The sequence below is a fragment of the Pithys albifrons genome, chromosome Z, assembly GCF_047495875.1.
Source record: "Pithys albifrons albifrons isolate INPA30051 chromosome Z, PitAlb_v1, whole genome shotgun sequence".
NCBI classification, from domain to species: domain Eukaryota; kingdom Metazoa; phylum Chordata; class Aves; order Passeriformes; family Thamnophilidae; genus Pithys; species Pithys albifrons.
The window spans coordinates 14907191-14929902 of NC_092497.1; the positions used below are offsets into that span (position 1 = coordinate 14907191).

Consider the following 22712-nt stretch of genomic DNA (forward strand, 5'->3'; position numbering starts at 1 on the left):
TTAATTAATGGGTTTCTGCAGAGAGTCACTCAGGGACTTGCTTGCTTCATGGCATCTTCTTCTGCAATGCTGGCAGCCTGCACCTGGCTCCTTGGCTTCACCTGGGCCAAGTGAGAGGCCAAAGAGAGTAGGAGGGCAGTGCACCTGGGCTAGGTTTGCCTGTGACACAGTAGGAGAGGTGGGCAAAAGAGGTCTGTCCTAGAAAACAACATTTCCGGCCTTGCTAGGAAGATAAACCAATACAAACCTTAAACTTCAAGCTGTTGCCATGCAGAAAGGCTTTTAGCTTCTTACACACCACACTCCACTTTTGCAGGACACTGCAAGGCTCAGCCTTGCTGGTCACCCTTCTGGATGCAGAGCACTCTTAGTGGGTAGTTGCCTGTGTCCCCCTCTGAGGGGTCCCTGAAACCCATAGGAGACACCAGGGAGACATGGAGGGACTCAATTCCTCACTGGCGTGTCCTGGAGCCAGACTTGGAGCAGCAGCCAGGTTTCTTCACCGGCACCTGCAGGCCAGTAGGGTTTGGTTTTTTTCAGTGAAGGTCAGCGCTTATTGTGTCTACCTCGGCTGCAGGCAGCAATGCTGGGAGGGCCCAGGGGAACAACAAAGTGAACTGGCATTTCAGCGATGTGGTGCCTGTGTTCCATCTCCCTTCTTCTCTCAAGATGTCACCAATAGCAGGAGTCAGCAGCACTAGCTTGAGCAGGCTACACAGCTGGGTCTTGCCCTTTGGTTATTGAGGCAAACTGGGGCTGGAGACCCCCACTGGGGAAAAGGGCAGCCAAGAGCCTGCTGTGTCCCGGGCAGCATGAACAACCCATCACAATTCTGTGGTATTGAAGGACCCCACACAAACCAAAGAGAAATGACACTCCTGCTGAAATGCTCTCATGGGGCAGTCCATTTATGCCCCTTATAAAATAGCACTGCTTGGGTCTAACATATGACTCCACCTAATAACCCCAAACTGTGCTTCAAAAGTCTCCTGCATGCAAAGTCTTAAATCAAGTAATGAAGCCATAAACCAAGAATACAGATACCAGAGCTTTATTAGATGTTTCACTGTGTACAAAGAAACAGGATTTTATATTACTTTCTTTTTTACTCTAAATACACATTCTTGTCATAAAAATTCACAGTTGCTATACAGAACTGCAGGCATTTTTTACACAACATTTATTAAAGTACCATTGAACAGATCCTAAAACGAGAAGGTGCAGCTCTGTGAACCTTTGTGGGCACAACACACAGGGAGCTCCATGTCCTCAGCATTACTCAATCGTCCTTCCCACCAAACGGAGAAAAGTCATTCAGATGCATTAATGCTTATCAGAAATAAGGCTTCTGTACAGAGACCCTGAACAGTGTCAAGAGGCAGTGTGGCAATAATATCCAAATAACCATCACCCAGATGATGCTACAGCTACTGATGACTGAGGCAGTTAAAGATTTAACAACTGCCTTGGCAAGCCCAGATAATTTTTCTTTTTCTTTTTTTCAACTGTTTTTAACCACATATTTTTTATTTTCAGTCATAGTAATTACACATAACCCAGGGATTCTGCTTTAAGGATCTCAGCTTCACAGCAAAACTAATTGCAACTACTCAAGGAGTCTCTCTTCATCAAACTGACCTTTGTAGGACTCAGGGCTGAAGGAAGAGACTAGTATAAGCCCTCTCATGGCAGAAAAAAACCCCATCTTAGGAGATAGCATTGGCCAAGGTGAGGCCCATCTAAAAGGATGTGTGTGCCAAACTTATACAGTGGAGATAAACCATCCTGGGACATCAGATGAAGCACTCTGACATCTGTTAGCCCCATACTTAACATCTTATAAGACTCTGTGGACTGCTATGGGGTACTGATGATGACAACCTTCGAAAATTCACAGCCGGCAGTTAGATGTGTAGGCAGAAATTCAGATAAGGTCCATGGAGCAGAGGCAAAGGAGAGAAGTGACAAGATGCTCCATTTTAACTAGACAACGATAACAGAAGAGGGTCTGAAATCAGACTGCTGCCTTCCTCAATCACTGTTCACGTTGGTCTGACTGAAGCTGACCTCTCACCAAATGTTCTGCTGTAGGGCAAGCAACCTCTGTCTACTCCAGTCAGCCAGGCACGATACGGATTCCTCTCTGGTTAGTTAGAACACCTTTCATAATTACCCTTGGCATCATGCAGAGACATCTTAGTCAGAAACTATGAAGGGACAGCTAGACCTGGCTGTGGGAATGGTAGAGGAGTCATTCCTGTAGGCAATGTAGAGATTCCTACGTAGGTTCTGCCAGCCACAGGGAAATTATTATAGTTTTTTATTTAAAGCTGCCGTGACTCCTCAAAGCTGAATGCTGTACGTGGGCAAGCCAGGCCAATCAGGCTATCTCATTTGTAATTGTCACGTAAGGAATTTTACAGTCCAACCTACACTGGAGCAGTGTTCAAAGCTCTTCCTGCAAATTTAAAGCTATGTTCCAACACAGGACATGAGCAGTATTGCATAGCATCCAGGCACTTCCTTAAAGCCAGGATATCCCCATCCTCCTATCACGACTGTGTTCCAGAAGATGAATTTTAGGCCACTCAATTACATGATCACAATTCCCACTGACATCAGCAGGAGTTGTGTGTGCACAGAAGTGATTTGATCTGCAACACACTGGAAATCATGTCTTTGCCACCTTGTACAATCAAGGTAGTTGATCAGGCAAACATCCTATTCTTTATTTACAAATATGTAAGTGAGCTCCAAGCAATTTCAAGTTTAATTCCTTAATGCCAAAAAGTGAGGGAGTCATCTCTATGGACAACCCTTGGTAACATCTGAAACAGAACTGATAATTATGAGATTTAACAATATTATACTAATGTATTAAGGCAGGTTACATAACTGCCCTTTTCCTTTAGGATTAATTATTATTTCCTTGAACACTGCAGACAATCCATAATCCCATACACACATTTACCTACAAAACAGCAGCACAGTAAAAACTAAATAGACCACTGAACTCCAACATACTTGTAATCAATACATTGCACATACTATACATCTTATTTTAATCTCATCAATGGGTAAACATATACAATTCAGAACAACATTGACTGTATGTAACACAGAAGCTACTACGGAGATATGGCAAATACATCATACAATATTAGCTTTTACTTCACTGAAAAAGAGTTTGGAATTTCAAAATGGTTTTACCTGAACTCTTGAAATCACCAAATAGCCTAATCAGTTGCTAATAAGTAGTGCTTCATATACTAAATTCAGGATATACAGCACTGGAACTCTGGGCACTCTGCCTTCTTTGTTTTGTGGAATTAAGCTCCACAATTTTAAATTTCCTTTGCAACACAGCATATACTTACTACACACTGACTATCTGCTCCCTCTCATCTCATGGTAAAGGCTTAACAACTACTTTGAAATTAGCACAAATGGTCTAGATTTGTATTAGTATGACAGAAAGACTCAGCCCAGCATACAGGATCATATGTTCCCTCTCATACATGTATGCATGTATATTTATATATACATACATGTGTATGTTTAAAATAATGCTTTGTAGGTTTGAAACCTACAAAACCAGGAAAGTATCCAACAGCAAAATGCAAATAACCCACTAATTTTAAAACGAGGCTCCTGTGTTCTGATTCTGATTCACCCCTCAACAAACTAGGCAGAAACTGGGCTCCAGGAAGCAACTACTGTTTGTCCAGATTGTTGCAGGTTAGATCGGTACTGAACAAAGATATCTCAACATGTGTAAACTGAAAAATTATGTGCAGCACTGTCACCATTTTTCAAGTATGGCTGAAAAGAAAGGATCAAGTAATCACAAGAAAATGTCAGAAAACAACAGTACTTGATGTATATATCAAGAACATAGCTGGGGTGAGATGAGCATAGGAAGCAAAAAAAATGTTTTAGCAGTCAATGATGTGACAGTTTGAGTAAATAGATGCTTACGCAGATCGATAGCGTAGACAGGTATTTTTCCTTGATGGGCTGATTACAGTCATCTCATGTCCCATGCAAGATTCCTCATAAAACATATGAAGAAACCTTCCAAATTGACAAGGTCAGAATAACACATCTGACCCAATCCTGTAAGCCCATTTCTGGTTGAAATCAAAGAGAGCTTTAGCTGCATATGGGTGGCAAAACTGGGCTCTTGAAGGGTCCAGTTGTGCTGCATAGTACTTTCTGACTTGTTCTTTATTGGCAAGATCCCCAAACAGTATCAACAGGGAGTGATACATCTCTATCAGGACTTACAGTTTTGGGCCCTCACAGATGAGATCTCCAGAAGAGCATGGATAGTATATCCCCACATGCACTTTTTTCTTTTAATAATTAAGGCAAGTTTGTTTACCTGTTCCTACCATAAAGTGCTGTGCTTCTCCAATAGAAAGATTGACAGCTAAACAGAAACATAGTTTTTCTGACGAGAATTTAACACTTTGCTAGTACTTTTCCCCATTAATGAAGAAACTATATGATTTGTCTATTATTGTTTTGTTAGAGGATTTTTTTTGCTTTGCTTTGCTTTTTCATTTATATCCAAATGACAATTAGAATAAAATTGACACTTAGCAAACATTTCATAACAATGCTAACAAACTCTAGATAGCTTTATATTTATTCATATATACAGGCACACACACATACGCACTTGTTTAAAATACAGCATAGCATTTGCCCAAGAGAAAAGCCCAGTGTGTCTGGTGTGTTTAAGCAGGGGGTACCAATAGGAACCTGGTGTTGATGCTCTGAGATGCAACAGAATTTCAACCAGAATCCAAAAAAAGAAACCTAATTTTTACTCCACCCAAGGATTCAGTTCACTTTACTATATAAGGAAAGATTAACTCTTTTGACTATACTTAAGCAGTCAAAGGATCACAGGAAGAGTCTGGAAGCAACCAACTCCAACTAAACAGAAAAATGAAAAGAGCATTTCAGACCACACTGCCAATAAATAAGCAAAGGTTTACACATTTCTATGTAGGACACACAAATAGGTGTGGGTCCAAAAAAATCTATTTTCATGTTTCATTTGATGCGTCTGTTGTGTAAATTTTACTTGGAGAGCCTGTAGAAACCAGAAACAAAGTGTATCAAGCCGCTCCATATCTTGCTTAGTTGTGCATGAAAGCAATAAAGTCCTATCCCTTGTTCCAATAAAAAGATCAGCTGGGAAGCTCAGGTAAATTTTTGAGGCAGTCTGGATAAACACTGTAAAAAACCTAACTGGCTTAGATCACAGCTTTCACTGGGGATGACTCTTACGGTCCTAACCTACACAGAAGAAAATGCTACCGAAGGAGGCATGACTTCGTAACAGTTGCACCTTTTTTTTTTTCCAAAAAATTTATAATACTCCTGTCCAGAGTCATAAATACCATTATGAAAGTGTGCATAGATGTCTTTGCATCACACATACACATTTAAATGTATCATTATACTACACACTTAAATTTTTCTTTATAGTATACATGTACACACATTTTTTGCAGGGCACCCTGTCACCACAAAATAGCAGGAAGTGTTCCTTTTATTCCACTTTCTAAATTAAAATAAACAAAAATCCTACAGTACCCCTGTAGCCCAACTGTTCAGTAAGACCATTTTGGATTTTCTAAACTCTGATGGGAGGTGGTAGTCATTATCATCTGACAGAAAATAGCAAAGGACTGTAAGATGCCCTTCTTTTCACTCAACCAAAAGTTCTAGTATTATCAATGGAAACTTGACCTTAGTTCTATCCCATAAATGCCTGCAATATTTCAGAGAGTTTTCCCTGTAAGATGTTACAGCATGTATTTTTTAGAAAACATGAAATGTTTTTATTTCCAATGTTGTGTACCTGTGTATTGATAAGTCCAGGAGATACGACAGATTGCATTTTATCCAGTTAGGTGTCATACAGTTGCAATGCTCTCAGTTTATAAATCACTAAGTTTTTCCATGTATTTTTTTTATATGTGTTTCATTAAAAGTAGAATGATAAGTGATTCTGTTGCTAGAACAGTGTCATTCAATAGACTTTCAATCTTGTGTTATGCAGTATTATATCTAACAGATAATTTAAGGACTATAAAGTACTGCTATTAGCTAGAATTGAACTACTACACTCTCTACCACAGAAATTTTTCACTGATGAAACTGGCACTGATTTTTTTGTAATCAGTGGAGAAGTGCTCTGTTCATAGCTGCCTTAAAGAGAAGCTTAGACTGTACCTATCTTTTTTTAAAAATGTAGTTTCAGTCCCACAGAAATCAGGTTTCCATGATGGGACAATACTGCCATCTCACAGTGCACCCAACCCACTGAACTTATGCTCAACCCATACTAAACACAGGACATTTTTCAATTAAATTCAGTGGATACTGGATCAGGCTCTTATGTAAGATTAATCCTGGAAAGAAGTGGTGCTCCAAGATGGCCTAACCGGGTTCCTGGTAGAACCAGGGAAAATATGCACCAACAGCTGTCCCTCAGGGGTTCATATTAGGACTAGTACTATGTAATATTCTCATTAATGACACAGATGAAGGGATTCAGTACACACTCAACAAGTTTGCAGATGACACCAAGCTGAGTGGTACAGCTCAAAGAATGGGATGCCATCCAGAGGGACCTGGATAAGCTCAAGAAGTGGGTCCATGGGAATCACATGAGGTTTAACAAGACCAAGTGCAAAGTGCTGTACCTGGGTTGGGGCAAACCCCAGTGACAACACAGGCTGGGGGATGAACAGATCGAGAGCAGTCCTGACATGAAGGACTTGAGGGTGCTGGTGGATGAGAGGCTGGACATGAACTGGCAATGTGCACTCACAGCCCAGAAAGGTAATTGTATCTTGGTCTGCATCCGAAGCAGAGTGGGCAGAAGATTGAAGGAGGAGATTCTGATCCTCTATTCAGCACTGGTGAGACTCCACTTGGAGCACTGCATCCAATTCTGGGGTCCCCAAGACAGGAAGGACATCCATCTGTTGGAGCAAGGCCAGAGGCCACCAAGCTGATCGGAGGGATAGAGCATCTCTCCTATTAACAAAAGGCTGAGAGAGCTCGGTTTGTTCAGACTGGAGAAGAGAAGGATTAAGGGTGACCTAATTGCAGCCTTTCAGTACCTGAAAGGAGCCTACATGAAAGATGGAGAGGGACTTTTTGCAAGGGCAGGCAATGACAGGACAAGGGGGTTTCAAATTGAGAGTAAGTTTACATTAGATATTAGGAAGAAATTCTTTACTGTGAGGGTGATGAGACACCGGAACATGTTGCTGAGAGAAGCTGTGGATGCCCCATCCCTTGAAGTGTTTAAAGCTATGCTGGATGGAGCTCTAAGCAGCCTGGTCTAGTGAAAAGTGTCCTGCCCATGGTAAGGGGGATGGAACAAGATGATCTTTAAGGTTGATTCCAACCCAAGCCATTCTCCGATTCTGTGATTACAGAGTTAGGCCAGTATCACATTATCTGCTGGCTTGACCTGAGGCAGAGACATTGGAAAATCTCATTTGGAGAACAAAAGCAAGCAGGATTTAGTCTGTGCTCTGCATAAGCTACACAGTACATCATGTTTACTGTCCACTTATTATGGTACATAACACATCATGTTTACTGTCCACTGATTTTATGTGTTTTAGAAGCATGACCTTGGATTCACATCACAAAGGCATTTAAATCTGTAGCTCATTGATAAATATGATCAGTTAAACCACTTAAGAGATGAAATGTAGCAGCTTAAAATTTTCGTGCCAAATATACTGCCCTCAGTCTCCTGGTGTGACACTCACATCATTGGAAATCCTGCTGTGAGCAGGAAGAGGACAATACACATCCCCTTGCAGCAAGTTTCTTGGCACTGTTCACAACCACAGAAGACACATGAATCACATTTGGTACCTCATGGAGAACCTGTAAATGGCCTTCTTTTATCAAACACTGTAAACATGTTTAGTTTTGCTCTTCACATGAAACACAGATGTGAAAAATGATCATAAATGATGAAAACATTTTTCTTATGGCCACCACCTAAAGCCCTAAACACTTCAGTGTGTTACAAGATGAGGATTTACAATATGCCTTTTAGAATACAATCTTGTTATTTTTTAAAGTCTAAGTAACACAACAACACATATATCACAGTACTATCAAGTAGTGTCATCTTCACCTTCATCCAGGGCATAGTTGAGCTTTATGACTGTGCTGATAAAGTCACCAAGTTCTACAAAATCTGCAGTGATGACATTCACACCACTTTCTCCCGCCTTCTGAGTTCGGACCCACTCCATCATTGCAGGAAGAGCCCTAAGGAGAAAAGAGGAACAATAATTACTCATAAATCAGTGAGGCAAATGCATCAAGGCAGATTTACCAACAGTGACTCCCACTGATTGTACTTGGTATCTAAGGGAACAGTGTGAGAAAGGACACAGTTTACCACCCATGCTTTTTGAAAACTTTTTTTTTTAAATAATTTTCACTCTCTGTGGAAGTAATATGTTCATTATACTTCAACCTCTCAGTACAAGGGAATGGAAGGAAGATCATACAGGCTCAGAGTAATTATTGATTTTGCCTAGGGACAAGGGCATGGACCTCACACTTTTTTGTTATCATCTGGCGATATGAGTCCATGGGAACTGTTTATGGATAAAGAAGAAACAGAGTATTCAAGCCATTTCAAAGCAGGTTTGACACATTGAAGGAAATGGTGAAAATAATATTTTGAGAGATACAGGAGCAACCAAGATGTCTATAGTAAAAGTACAGCATATACCACATACCTTTTCTTCCCCAGTTTTGATATTCCAGCCATAAATTATATTTAATCCTATCAACTTCTTTCTAAGTTGGCATATTTTTATCAAGTCAGACCCTTAGCCCAGGAATATATGAGTGTAGAAGATGTCTGCCTAAATGGATTTGTGAGTGTAAAGAAATTTTTCTGACATGTTTCTGATCTGTGAAAATACAAACTGATCACAAGAAATATCTATGAGAAGATAAAAGGCTCCTTAGTCCTGCTGAGGAAGTCAAGCAGCAAAATCCAGTTTTTCTAAGAAAGAAGTGAATAGAATTCAAAAAAAAATAAGGTACAGATTTTTCAGAGAAAGGGTATTTTTCAGAGAACGGGTAATTGACCACTGGAACAAAATCCCAATGATTGTGACAAACTCTGCAGCACTTTGAGTCTTTAAATCAAGCCTGGATATCATGCCAAAATTATACTCATGGCCAACTTCAAGCTGCCGAGTTAAATAAAAGAACCTAAGGGCTGGGCAGGGTTGCAGTCATTTAGATGGACATCATGTTCTCCCTTTGCTCTAAGATCTGTAAGTATGTGATTGTCCCTCAGCTAGCATCTTGTGCAGTCTTTTTCACAGGTACATGCAAAATTTTGGTCTGACAGTAATTTCAGTCAAAGCAAACATGCTGAACCTAAATCTGCTCTCAAAGCTTTAGGAAAACAGATCTAAATAAAAGATAACTATTAGCAGACAGATTCTACTTGTCAGTGGCCACTAAAATCACTCAGTTTTTAAAACAATTTAGTAAAGAAAAAAAACCCTAAGCACTTACAATTATCCCCTTCTATGATTTACAGGAGGATGCAGAACACTAATGTTTTGCTTCACCAAGATGTGCTTGAATCCACTGTAAGATCCACATCTAAGGCCAGAAACACATTTTATTTCACTCATTGATTCAGCATGACTGAAGCACAAGTATGTACGCACAATAGCTCATAAAATGGAACTTAAGCACTCTGCTGTTTATGAACCCAGTCAGCACCTTCAGATTTAAGTTTATGTAATCCTGGGAAGCTGCACTCCATGGACCTGTAACAGGCACAGGTCAGGTGTTAAATGCTGAGCAAAGTCTGGACTGCTTGAAAAGATCTGCAAGCAATGAAAGCCAGGACAGATCTCAGCAGAACAGCATGGACTACCAAAGTGATAAAAGACAGCTCAGAGGAGCTGTAAAGTTCACTGCATCTTCACATGGGAGGTGTACTGCTGAACTTTGGACAAAGACATAAGGTTGAACTTAAAAGATGGCAGTATGTTGCCTTTGTATTTGATATCATCCTATTTAAGTCCAAAGAGTTTTGGGTTTAGAAGTGAACTGATTGATTGTAGGCAGGCTCAGATTTTTTCTTCCTTCCTTCTGCATAAGTTGATAACCTTGATACTTTACTCCCCCTTGAGGCATAATTAACTTCTTTTGGTGTCCTTCATTTGTTCTTGTGGTTCTGACATAATTCTGTCCTCAGACCATAGAGTTTGCTCTCTGTACACTTACCCATATTGATCAAAATGCTGTTTTTTCTTTCCTAGTGTGTTCTTATTAAGCCAGCCTTTAACAAACAGTCATGCCTCCTTTTGATTAGAGCTTTATCTTAAACTCAGCCTGCCCTGCCATTTCATCCGCAGTTAGGCTTGATAGTTGAACAGGTTATTTTTGTTTTACTGATATTTCACACAGGACACAGTTGCAAGACCCTTTGCTAATAAGCATATTGTTAGATAAAGTCAGGAAAATCCTTTGTTCATGAGACTAGAGAGCATTTAAAGGCAGTCAGAAAGGAATCACATTATCAAACAAAAAGCATATTTGCATAACAAAGCTAAGTAACAAAATCCTGTAAAAAAAGACTGCTAAATAAAAGATTCCACTGACCTTAAAGACTGGATCTAGGCTATGTGACTCTGTTTATTACAGAAATTAATACAAAAGACCATACAGATCATCTTCCTCCCATAATGCCATATTGAAAGTGGATTACACCAATCACTGTTAAGAAGCCACATGTTGTTCAGTTTCAGTACAAATATCTCACATGCTCACCATATTATTAGAATAAGCCTGATTTAACATTCCTCAGGGTGCCTTTGTAGAAGCAGTACAAATGCTGTTCACCCTTATTTGTAATTCCCAAACTGAGCCTCAAACTAGTGACTGTTCTCACTAAGGGTTTTAGTCAGGTGAACAAACCATCTACATGACTATGCTCACAGAAACACAGTATGTGCCACGGTCTTCATGGATGTTCTTGTGCAATGCTCTGTCAGACATGGTGGAAACTTCTAGAAACTTTACACAGAAGCCACCCCTGCAGCACCCCCTGCTACCAACACCCAATCCATCTTGCAATGTTGATAAGAAATTGTCCTAGTTCAGCAGGAAGGACCAGCTAACCCTGTGTGGGGGTGATCAAAGCTGTGTATTCTACCCCTCTATTCATTCCCCAAGGTCAATGGGCCATTAGCAGCAGCTGCCCAGGGAGCCATTATCACCTTCACACCCAGCCTGAGGGGGGCGGAGCTGCTAATGGGCCATCAACAGCTCAACACCCCCTGGCTCCCAGAGTTAATCACCCATTGTGTGAGTCCCCGCCCAGGGGGAGGGACTGAGTGCTCCCTGAGGGTATATAAGTGGTGGGTAAGAAGACCTCGGGAACCTCTCGTCGGATCCAGAGCAGCAGCAGGACCTTGACAGGAGGAGATCCCTGCTCTCACCCAGACCGCAGCCCTCGCCTGCACCAACAGGTTTTTCTTTTCCTTTTGCTCTGGACTTGGGGGAACCACAGGGGTCTCAGCACAAGGGCAAACAAACCCCCTTGGGTTTGTGCCCCAGGACACTGGGTTATACTGCTGGGGTTTTGTGAGTTGAAAGCAATTTCCCTTGTGTGTCAGTGTTGTTATTGTAATATTATTATTAAATTTTAGGTCTGACTTATAATCTCTCTCGTGGTGAGTTCATTTCCCCTGCTGGTTCACCTTTAAACCAGCACATCTTTTGGCGCCCAACGTGGGGCACGAGAGAGAAGACAGAATTACAATTTCATTTTGTGTATTTGGATACAGAAACTCCCTGACTACCATGTTGCTCGATGTATTCATGTGGATGGTGTATCTGGTCCTGTTCATATTTAGACACATGGGGAACCATGTGCCTATTTTGATGCTCTCTTTAATACCAGGAAGAAGGATCAAAATTGCTTTATTAATATACTATGTTTATGTTGTCATAACATCAGAAGCAATGAATTTCATTGTGAATGTATATTCAGTCCGGTGTGCCTGTCCTGGATTGGGTTGTTACCTCTGGGGTCTCATTAAAAATAGCACCCAGACTGTGGGGAAAACAGGCAGAGATGGTTACTTCCACCTTTCCACCTCTGCTACAACAATCATTGAAAATATTGAGCTTCCTTTTGATGTTAGGGACAGCATAATCCTACTGTTAGTGCTGTTAGTGTTGCTTTGTCTCCTCTGTACCGTATACACCATGTTTAGGGTCAGAACTGGGCTTTCTAAGGAGACTTGCTGGAGGCCTGCCCTGGGAGCGGATGATGTTGAGTGGCACGGGAAGTGGGAAGATATGGGCCAGTATTTGGAGACCTTCTCTCCTCAAATGATCTGGAAATTCACCCCAGAACAACTGCAGGACCCTGCCAAAATGCTAAGCTATGTGAAAGGAAGATGCTCTGGTAGTCCCAGAGATGTGCAGCTCACAGCAACCTGCTGGGCCCTGGCCACTGCCTACCGCACACTGCTTGGTGTGGTACAGCATCATCAGGAGGAGGAGAAAAGGAGCAAATCCACAGGCACCATGTCCACCCAAACCACGGCTGAGTCAGAGAGAAGAGACACATCAACCAGCACCATGCCCACACAAACCACAGCTGAGCCAGAGAGAAAGGGAAACAAATCAACCAGCACCATGTCCACACAAACCATGGAGGAGCCAGAAGGACAACAGAAACCGATAGCAGTTGCCCCTGTCCAGAAAAGAAAATCAAAGACCAAATCAGTTCGTATAGCGCATGACGAGGAAGAGTCAGGACCTTCATCTCAAGCAGAAGAAATGGAGACAGAAATAATCACCCAGTCCCTATCCCTGGGAGAGCTGCGTGAGCTCCGGAGGGAGTTCACATGACAGGCAAATGAGTCCATCTTGACCTGGCTACTTCGAATCTGGGATGCTGCAGCCAATGATACAATTCTAGATGGGAGTGAGGCGAGGCAGCTGGGATCCCTTTCTCGAGATGTTGTCATTGATCAGGGCATTGGAAAGAGACAGGAAACTCTCAGCCTCTGGCGGCGACTGTTGTCAAGCGTGAGGGAGAGATATCTTTGTAAGGAGGACCTCCACGTACAGCAAGGACAATGGAACACGATGGAACAAGGTATCCGGTGCTTAAGGGCATTAGCCGTACTGGAGATAATCTTTTCAGAGGATGAGAGATTCCCTAAAAGTCCAGATGGTGTCCAGTGCACATCCCAGATGTGGTTAAAATTTGCACGACTTGGGCCAGAAATGTATTCTCGCTACCTTGCAACATTGCAGTGGAGAGAGGGAGAAGACAAGGTGGGTGCACTGGTCAGCAAACTCAGGATTTATGAAGACACCGTCACTGCTTCATTACGAGCCCACATCTCAGCTGTGGAAACAAAACTGCCTGAACTGGAAGAGAAGATTAAGGAAGGACTCTTCCATATCTCTCCAGAACAAACGAGAGTCTCTGCCATCAAAAGCAGGCGTCTTCCAGCTAAGGAGAAAGGGTACACTCCACGCGGCAATCTGTGGTTTTACCTCCATGAGCATGGAGAAGATATGAGGAAGTGGGATGGGAAACCCACCTCTTCCTTAGCAGCTCGGGTACGTGAATTGCAAAGAGGCACAACTAACACAGGGAATTCTTCAAGGTTGAAGGCTGCTCCGGTCTCTTGTGGGCAAGGCTCCAGACAGTATAGGAATGATGATGTTATGCCCGATCCTCTTGAAGGAACCTCCCGGTCATATTCACAGGGAGAGCGCAGTGAATACCATGACCAGAACTAGGGGGGTCCTGCCTCTAGCCAGGTAGAGGAGAGGGACAACCGGGTTTATTGGACTGTGTGGATTCGGTGGCCTGGCTCATCAGACCCACAGAAATACAAAGCTTTAGTGGACACTGGTGCACAATGCACATTGATGCCATCAGGATACGTCGGGGCAGAATCCATCTCTATTTCTGGGGTGACAGGGGGATCCCAACAGCTGACTGTACTGGAAGCTGAAGTCAGCTTGACTGGGAAGGAATGGCATAGACACCCCATTGTGACTGCTCCAGAAGCCCCGTGTATCCTTGGCATAGACTACCTGAGGAATGGGTATTTCAAAGACCCAAAGGGACTGCGTTGGGCCTTTGGCATAGCTGCTGTGGAGACAGAGGAAATCAGACAGCTGAGCACCTTGCCTGGCCTCTCAGAGGACCCTTCTGCTGTGGGACTGCTGAAAGTTGAAGAACAATTGGTACCGCTGGCCACAGCCACAGTGCACCGTCGGCAATACCGCACTGACCGAGACTCTGTGACCCCCATACACAAGATGATTCGTGAGCTGGAGAGCCAAGGGGTGGTCAGCAAGACTCACTCACCCTTTAATAGCCCCATATGGCCAGTACGAAAGTCCAGTGGAGAGTGGAGGCTGACGGTGGATTACCGTGGTCTCAATGAGGTCACATCCCCCCTGAGTGCCGCTGTGCCGGACATGCTGAAGCTTCAGTATGAGCTGGAGTCCAAGGCAGCCAAGTGGTATGCCACCATCGACATTGCCAATGCCTTTTTCTCCATTCCGTTGGCAGCAGAGTGCAGGCCGCAGTTTGCTTTCACCTGGAAGGGGGTGCAGTACACCTGGAATCGACTGCCCCAGGGGTGGAAACACAGTCCCACCATTTGTCATGGACTGATCCAGACTGCATTGGAAAAGGGTGAGGCTCCAGAACATCTACAGTACATCGATGACATCATTGTATGGGGGAACACAGCAGGGGAGGTTTTTGAGAAAGGAAAGAAGATAATCCAGATTCTCCTAAGAGCTGGTTTTGCCATTAAACGAAGTAAGGTCAAGGGACCTGCTCAGGAAATTCAGTTCCTAGGAGTGAAGTGGCAAGATGGGCGTCGCCAGATTCCAACAGAGGTGATCAACAAAATAGCAGCTATGTCCCCACCGACCAGCAAGAAGGAAACTCAGGCTTTCCTAGGTGCCGTGGGCTTTTGGAGGATGCATATCCCTGAGTACAGTCAGATTGTAAGCCCTCTCTACCTTGTGACACGGAAGAAAAATGATTTCCAGTGGGGCCCTGAACAACAACAAGCCTTTGAGCAGATTAAACAGGAGATTACCCATGCAGTAGCCCTTGGGCCAGTCAGGACAGGACAGGATGTGAAGAATGTGCTCTACACTGCAGCCGGGGAGAATGGCCCATCCTGGAGCCTCTGGCAGAAAGTACCTGAGGAGACTTGAGGACGACCGCTGGGATTCTGGAGTCGGGGATACAAAGGATCTGAGGCCAGCTACACCCCAACTGAGAAAGAGATCCTGGCAGCTTATGAAGGAGTTCGAGCTGCCTCAGAAGTGATTGGCACTGAGGCACAGCTCATCCTGGCACCCCGACTACCAGTGTTGGGCTGGATGTTCAAAGGAAAGGCTCCTTCTACCCATCATGCCACTGACGCCACATGGAGTAAGTGGATCGCTCTGATCACGCAGCGAACCCGGATAGGGAATCCTAATCGCCCTGGGATTTTGGAAATCATCACCAACTGGCCAGAAGGTGAGAGTTTCGGATTGTCCTCTGAAGAAGAAGAGGAGCAGGTGACACGAGCTGAGAAGGCCCCACCATATAACCAGCTACCAGAAGAGGAGAAGCGATATGCTCTCTTCACAGATGGCTCCTGCCGCATTGTAGGGACAAGCCGGAAATGGAAAGCAGCTGTATGGAGTCCTACACATCGAGTTGCAGAAGCGACTGAAGGACAAGGTGGATCAAGTCAGGTTGCAGAGCTGAAAGCTGTTCAGCTGGCTTTGGATATCGCTGAACGAGAGAAGTGGCCAAGACTCTACCTTTACACTGACTCGTGGATGGTGGCCAATGCTCTGTGGGGATGGCTGGAGCGTTGGAGAAAGGCCGGCTGGCAGCGCAAAGGGAAACCCATCTGGGCGGCTGAGATGTGGCAGGACATCGCTGCCCGGGTAGAGAAGCTGAGTGTGAAGGTCCGTCACGTAGATGCTCATGTACCCAAGAGCTGGGCTAATGAGGAGCATCGTAACAACGAGCAGGTGGATCGAGCTGCCAGGATTGAAGTCTCTCAGGTAGATCTGGATTGGCAGCATAAAGGTGAATTGTTTCTAGCCCGATGGGCCCATGATGCCTCTGGTCATCAGGGCAGAGATGCGACATACAGATGGGCTCGTGACCGAGGGGTGGATCTAACCATGGACAGTGTCTCACAGGTTATCTGTGACTGTGACACATGTGCTGCCATCAAGCAGGCCAAGCGGGTGAAGCCTCTATGGTATGGTGGACGGTGGTCGAAATACAGGTATGGGGAAGCCTGGCAAGTTGACTACATCACACTTCCCCAAACATGCCAAGGCAAGCACTACGTGCTGACCATGGTAGAGGCAACCACTGGATGGCTGGAGACATACCCCGTATCTCACGCCACTGCCCGGAATACCATCCTGGGCCTTGAGAAACAAGTCCTGTGGAGACACAGCACCCCAGAGAGAATAGAGTCTGACAACGGCACCCACTTCACGAACAGCCTCATAGACACCTGGGCCAGAGAGCACGGCATTGAGTGGGTGTATCATATCCCCTACCATGCTCCAGCTGCCAGGAAAGTTGAGCGATGTAATGGACTGCTGAAAACAACCTTGAAGGCGTTGGGTGGGGGAACTTTCAAACACTGGGAGCTGCATTTGGCAAAGGCCACCTGGTTGGTCAACACCCGGGGCTCCATCAATCGAGCTGGCCCTGCCCAATCAGAACTCTTGAATACTGTAGATGGAGATAAAGTCCCTGTGGTCCATATGAGAGGTATGTTAGGAAAGACTGTTTGGGTGAGTCCCACTTCAAACAAAGGCAAACCCGTCCGAGGGATTGTCTTTGCTCAAGGACCTGGTTGCACTTGGTGGGTAATGCAAAAAGATGGAGAAACACATGTACCACAAGGGGACCTAATTTTGAGCGAGAAGAGTTTGTAATGTTTCATTGTATATATGTGTATATATGTGTATAGGTAAAAAGGGGATTAATTTGGGAATGACTAGATGGAGTAGAATAAGGGGTGGATAATGTCCTAGTTCAGCAGGGGGGACCAGCTAACCCTGTGTGGGGGTGATCAAAGCTGTGTATTCTACCCCTCTATTCATTCCCCAAGGTCAATGGGCCATTAGCAGCAGCTGCCCAGGGAGCCACTATCACCTTCACACCCAGCCTGAGGGGGGCGGAGCTGCTAATGGGCCATCAACAGCTCAACACCCCCTGGCTCCCAGAGTTAATCACCCATTGTGTGAGTCCCCACCCAGGGGGAGGGACTGAGTGCTCCCTGAGGGTATATAAGTGGTGGGTAAGAAGACCTCGGGAACCCTCTCGTCGGATCCAGAGCAGCAGCAGGACCTTGACAGGAGGAGATCCCCGCTCTCACCCAGACCGCAGCCCTCGCCTGCACCAACAGGTTTTTCTTTTCCTTTTGCTCTGGACTTGGAGGAACCACAGGGGTCTCAGCACAAGGGCAAACAAACCCCCTTGGGTTTGTGCCCCAGGACACTGGGTTATACTGCTGGGGTTTTGTGAGTTGAAAGCAATTTCCCTTGTGTGTCAGTGTTGTTATTGTAATATTATTATTAAATTTTAGGTCTGACTTATAATCTCTCTCGTGGTGAGTTCATTTCCCCTGCTGGTTCACCTTTAAACCAGCACAGAAATTATTTTACACATGAGCATATGCATGCAAGCCTCAGCCTGCCAACCCTGGCAGCATCACTGCCTCTGTGTTAGGCAGATCCTGGACCTCCTATGGCAGATATCCATGCTTTAGAATCTCACCAAAGCTCTGGCACCAGTGTGGCACCAGTCCAGGTTCAGATACCACTCTGCAAGGACTGAGGACAGCCCAGCCATGTGAGCACAAACTACACTTGTAGTTGCTCACAGTTTGTAATCTCTGCTGTTACCCAACCAGCCACAGAGGTGTGGTCATACTGGAACTACATCCAAAGCTCCATTGTTTTAGCATAATGATTTTTCCTAACAAACCAATGCCATGCTTATAATAATGACAGCAATGTCACCATTGAAGTTGTATGCAGGATGGGCTCTAGCTCTCCTGAGGGCAACCTCAAGCCTTTCAGTCCTGCAGTGCCTCAACTGCCTCTATGGTAAATGACACAGTGAAAGCTGGATGAGTTGATCAGGAGTCCTGCTGGCCTCAGAGATGTGTTGTGGGGTTTCAGCACCTTGAGTAAATGCTTTGAAGGTGTACCTTAACATACTACAAACTAAGAGCCAGGCAGCTGGAAAAATTTATGGACGCAGAATGCCTGCAGTCTTCTAAGATGACTGAGTCTGCTGCCTTCCACAAGTGGTACAGTCCAGACCTTATGGCCACAATCCCAGTGCTCAGTCAGAATAATTTCTAATCCCTAAGGATTACAGTCCAGCCCTTATGGCCACAATCCCAGTTCTCAGTCAGAATAATTTCTAATCCCTAAGGATTTCAAAGTCACCATGTAACTCTGAACCACATGCACAGAAGGGTACTGCTTGTTTTTGCCTAGAGCCAGGGAGGAAGTAGTAGCTGTGCTCCTTAGCAGGACATGCACCAGGAGGAAGAGAGGAGTCTTCTCCTCTCACCCCACTACCTGGAGGACTGTTTTCATCCTGTTGCAGGTCCACTTTCATGGGTTGAGGTTGGCCAGATCTGACCCTACCAGGCTAGTGGCAGTGGTAGTGTAGGGAAGGGAAAGACACAGGACTGGCAGGTTTTAGCAGTGGCAGGGGAGGAGGGGAAAGGTATGTTACCTGGGTTTGACAATGGATTGAGATCAGGAATCATAGTGACAAATTTTCTGTCCTGTAGGAATATGTAGAATATCTCATTTCTTTGCATTGATTGGAAACTAGGAGGTACCAAACTGCTGCCCCTCACTCCCAGGATAGTGGAAGGAAAGTGATGACTGATCTGATGTGTAAGAACCTCACAGGAAGGGCTGCAGTCCAGCCTCATCCACCACCACTGCACCTTGGCATCAGCAGCCGGATCCATCCCACTGCCCATGCTGCCCAACAGCCTTCTGGAGAGGCCTTTCCACCTTCCAAAAAGATTGCATGAGAAGGGGGACAGTGGTGATCTGGGTGGTAGGGACCTACTTATGCTGGACAAGGCAATGTCATGCAGAGATACTTAATGTGTCTGTGTTTCTTCTGAGATGAAAGTTTTATCTCTAGGTGGCACCTCAATAGGTCAAATGAAGGTACTCATAACTTGGGCATGACCCGAGTATCAGGATGGCTCACATCATGACCACAGACATGCCTTACATCACTGTTTCCAGCCTTTTTTTCTGTTTAGCAGTCATGTACTTTCTCATATAGCATTGCTATAGCAATTTTCATTTACAAGGCAGTAAAATATAGGCTCAGCTTTTACACTTTTTTATTACCTGTTTTCCTTGTTCTTGCTTGCTTCCAGAAATGTGTACTGATTTATTTTCATATTTTTCACTTCATTCAGCAACCACTTTCTCATGCATTGGAGAACCTCAGCCAAGAAATACTGGCCTAAATTACAAAACGGGTATAGCCCTTTTCAAAGCTATTGAATACTCAAGACTTCTTTTTTTTTTTTTTTAATCTATCAAAGCTCTCAAGTGGACTTCAGTGGCATTGATGTTTTTTTTCAAAAAATAATAATTAACATTCAAGTAGCTTCAGTTCAAGCAGAAAACCATGAGTCCCATTAAAAGCTTTCAGAAAGAAAATAAAACCTAATTAATTGCATTAAAATCTGTTTTAAGAAAACTGTTCATAGGTTATTTTAGTTCAGAAAGAGGGTTGGTCGTTTATTTCTTTTAATGCCTGAGTCATCAAAGCCTGACAACGTGACAGAAGACTAATGACAGCAGCACTTTAAGACAGGACCTCCCATGATGAAACAGCCATTCTTCTCTGCAGAGATTTCATGGGAAAGGAGGCGGAAAAGCAAGTTCCCAAACACTAAACAAAAGGTCTGTTCTCTGTGTAATCAGAGTTTTATCAGTAAAGGCAGAGAACAGGTTTTGTTTTGGAGTGCAAGGAGCCAGTAAGAGAAATTGGTCTCATTCACAGGGTGTGATGTTGTCTGACATGAAGTCACTGTTAACAATAACACCAGTGAGAACTGCAACAGGTCAGTCTGCTCAGGGCAAAGTGACATGTGGCATTTCTTCCCTCTTCAGCGAAGCACACACCCTCCAGCCCTTCAGCCTTTTGCAAATTGATGTTATTGTTTAACAAAAAAAAGCACCCCTCTGTAGGAGGACATAATCACATGAGCTTGAATAGGAATCCCTATCCCTATATATCTGATTTAACCAATGTTTTTGAGAACACTGAATCCCAGAGCTGTAACTCACCACATGCTGACTTTGGCTTTTCAAGGATACTGAAATTCATCGCTCCAGTGGGAGCAGTGGATGTCTCATGTGTCACTGAATCATAAAAATCACGACTGGAAAGAATTTTGAAAAGTCATTCAAGTTCATTCAGCCCACCTTGAGCAGGATCAGCGAAACAAAGATCAATGATACAAACCACTCCTGGAAAATGTTCAATTTAATCAGTACTTACAAGCCCACAGTGACAGAGATGTCACAACCTTCCTCTGCATTCAAAGCATCCCTATAAATAACCTTATACATCCTCATTACCTCCAACTGGAGTAACCACAAGAAGATGCCACCGAAAATGATGGCACTAAGGCATGCTGCTCAAGAGTATTCACTATATCCTCACTCTGGTCCTGCTAAAACCTACTTTTCATCAGTAAATAAGCTTCCCTGCAGAGGATGAACCTTAAGTGCCATTCCACACTACATTATTCTACCATAATTTTCTCTGTGGTAAAACTAGTTTAAAAGGTTCTCATTTATATGCCAGCTGTTTATTTCTGCTCTCAGATCAAAATTCACAATTCTCTCAGTTGTGCTAACAGACCTGTAGAGGCAAAATAAAAACAGCACAAGGAAATGGTCTGGATTAACAGAAACAAAACAAGTATTTTTGCTCCTTCTCTGTCCCTAATTCACTGACAAGATTTGCTTTATAACAGGTCCTCCCAAGCAGTTGAATTGAGACAAACAAGAAAAAAAAACAACTGAAGCACAGAGATTTACATGGCTGGGAAGGAACTTCTCAGATGCACTTCTGTACCCCTCATTTCCTCTCTAAGCAGCAGTAGTGTTGTCATAAAATTGGCACTACCAAGGGCAGACTGAACAGAACCAGAGAATATGGATAACACTGGGTGGGAATTTCTTTCCCTCAGTCTTACACTGCCCAAGAGCTGACATGTTGCAAGAACTACCTACATAACCTCTAAGAACACTGGATTTATTCTTCTGAAAAACTTGTCTGTAATTCAGTCATCTCCAACTGCTTTATAAAGTTTGGAAACACATCTAATCAGATGGCACAAACAGCTGTGCTGGGGTCAGTGAATCTTTTAATGTAACTGAACTTAGCAGCAAACTCTGCAGAGTCACCAGGGGCCAGATGTCTTCCCTCTCTGACTGAGTTGTTGTTGACTTTCTGGCTTTCATTTTTAAAGAAATGAGCTCAAAGACGCCATTCCTACCCTCCCTTCAAAGAACATTTCAGCTGAATTTATTGAACATATATCTCTATCCTTATACCATAATGTAATGGGGTATTTAATAGCAGCAAATGGTGGTTTATATTCAACAGCCTATTTTATCCTGATTCCATGTTTTTAGCCACTTCACCTAGAGCACTAACTAACAGTATTAGGAATGCAGACAGCAGGAAAAGGATTCAGTGGACCCTCTAGTACAAACTATCTCGCTAAGGAGACAACCATAGTATTTTGGTTACTCTCTTGCTTAATGTAGGGAACTGAAGTGGCAATACCAGAGCTCAACATATGGCATTTAGCTTTTTCATCATAACTGAAAAAGGCCTTGCGAAACAAGAGTTATGCCAGTATGAAAAATACATGATAGTCCATGGATAAACAGGAAAAGTATTACCTGCTGTGAGGATGCCTCTGTTCAAAGCCTGTTTTTTCTCAGTGATCCAGCAGGTAAAGCTAGACAAGCTCATCAACAGCTCCTCTAACCTGGACCTGTGCAAAGCACTTGACACAGTCATGACATCCTTGTCTCTAAACTGAGGAGACATCACATTGGTGGATGGACCACACAGTGGTTAAAGAATTGGCTTGATGGCCACGCTCCAAGAGCTGTGGTCACTGGCTCACTATCCAGGTGGAAAGCTGTGATAAGTTGCATTTCTCAAGTGTTAGTATTGGGATTAATGCTTTTTAACACCTTTGCTGGTGACACAGCTCCTCTGGGGACACCCCCTTGTCGTGAGGGAGAAGCTTGCATGCCCCCATGAGGTTGAGAGCTATGCTGGTGGTGGTTTGTGCCTCCGGTAGGGTCTTCCATGCCAGAAAGGTCTCAGCTGAAGGGTCAAAGTGTGCTCATGGGCAGGATGGACTCACAAGCCCTCTGGCAACCATCCTAGGAGAAGGACAACTCCAACCCCAAACCCGGGCAGATGGAGCTCACTTAGCCCTGTGAAGCCACCCATATAAGAGAAGAATACTGTAACGAAACCTATGTCCTGAGATATT

The 22712-nt window shown here is 44.0% G+C and overlaps 1 protein-coding gene across 1 annotated transcript in view; it reads right to left on the bottom strand.

Moving 5' to 3' along the window:
• Positions 1 to 1041: 1041 nt before the first annotated feature.
• Positions 1042 to 22712, bottom strand: part of PLCXD3 (phosphatidylinositol specific phospholipase C X domain containing 3) — a 96852-nt gene continuing 75181 nt past the window's right edge. The window contains exon 3 of the mRNA XM_071581304.1: positions 1042 to 8325. Coding sequence (XP_071437405.1) covers positions 8169 to 8325 — 157 coding nt within the window. The 3' untranslated portion in view covers positions 1042 to 8168. The remainder of the gene's footprint in view (positions 8326 to 22712) is intronic.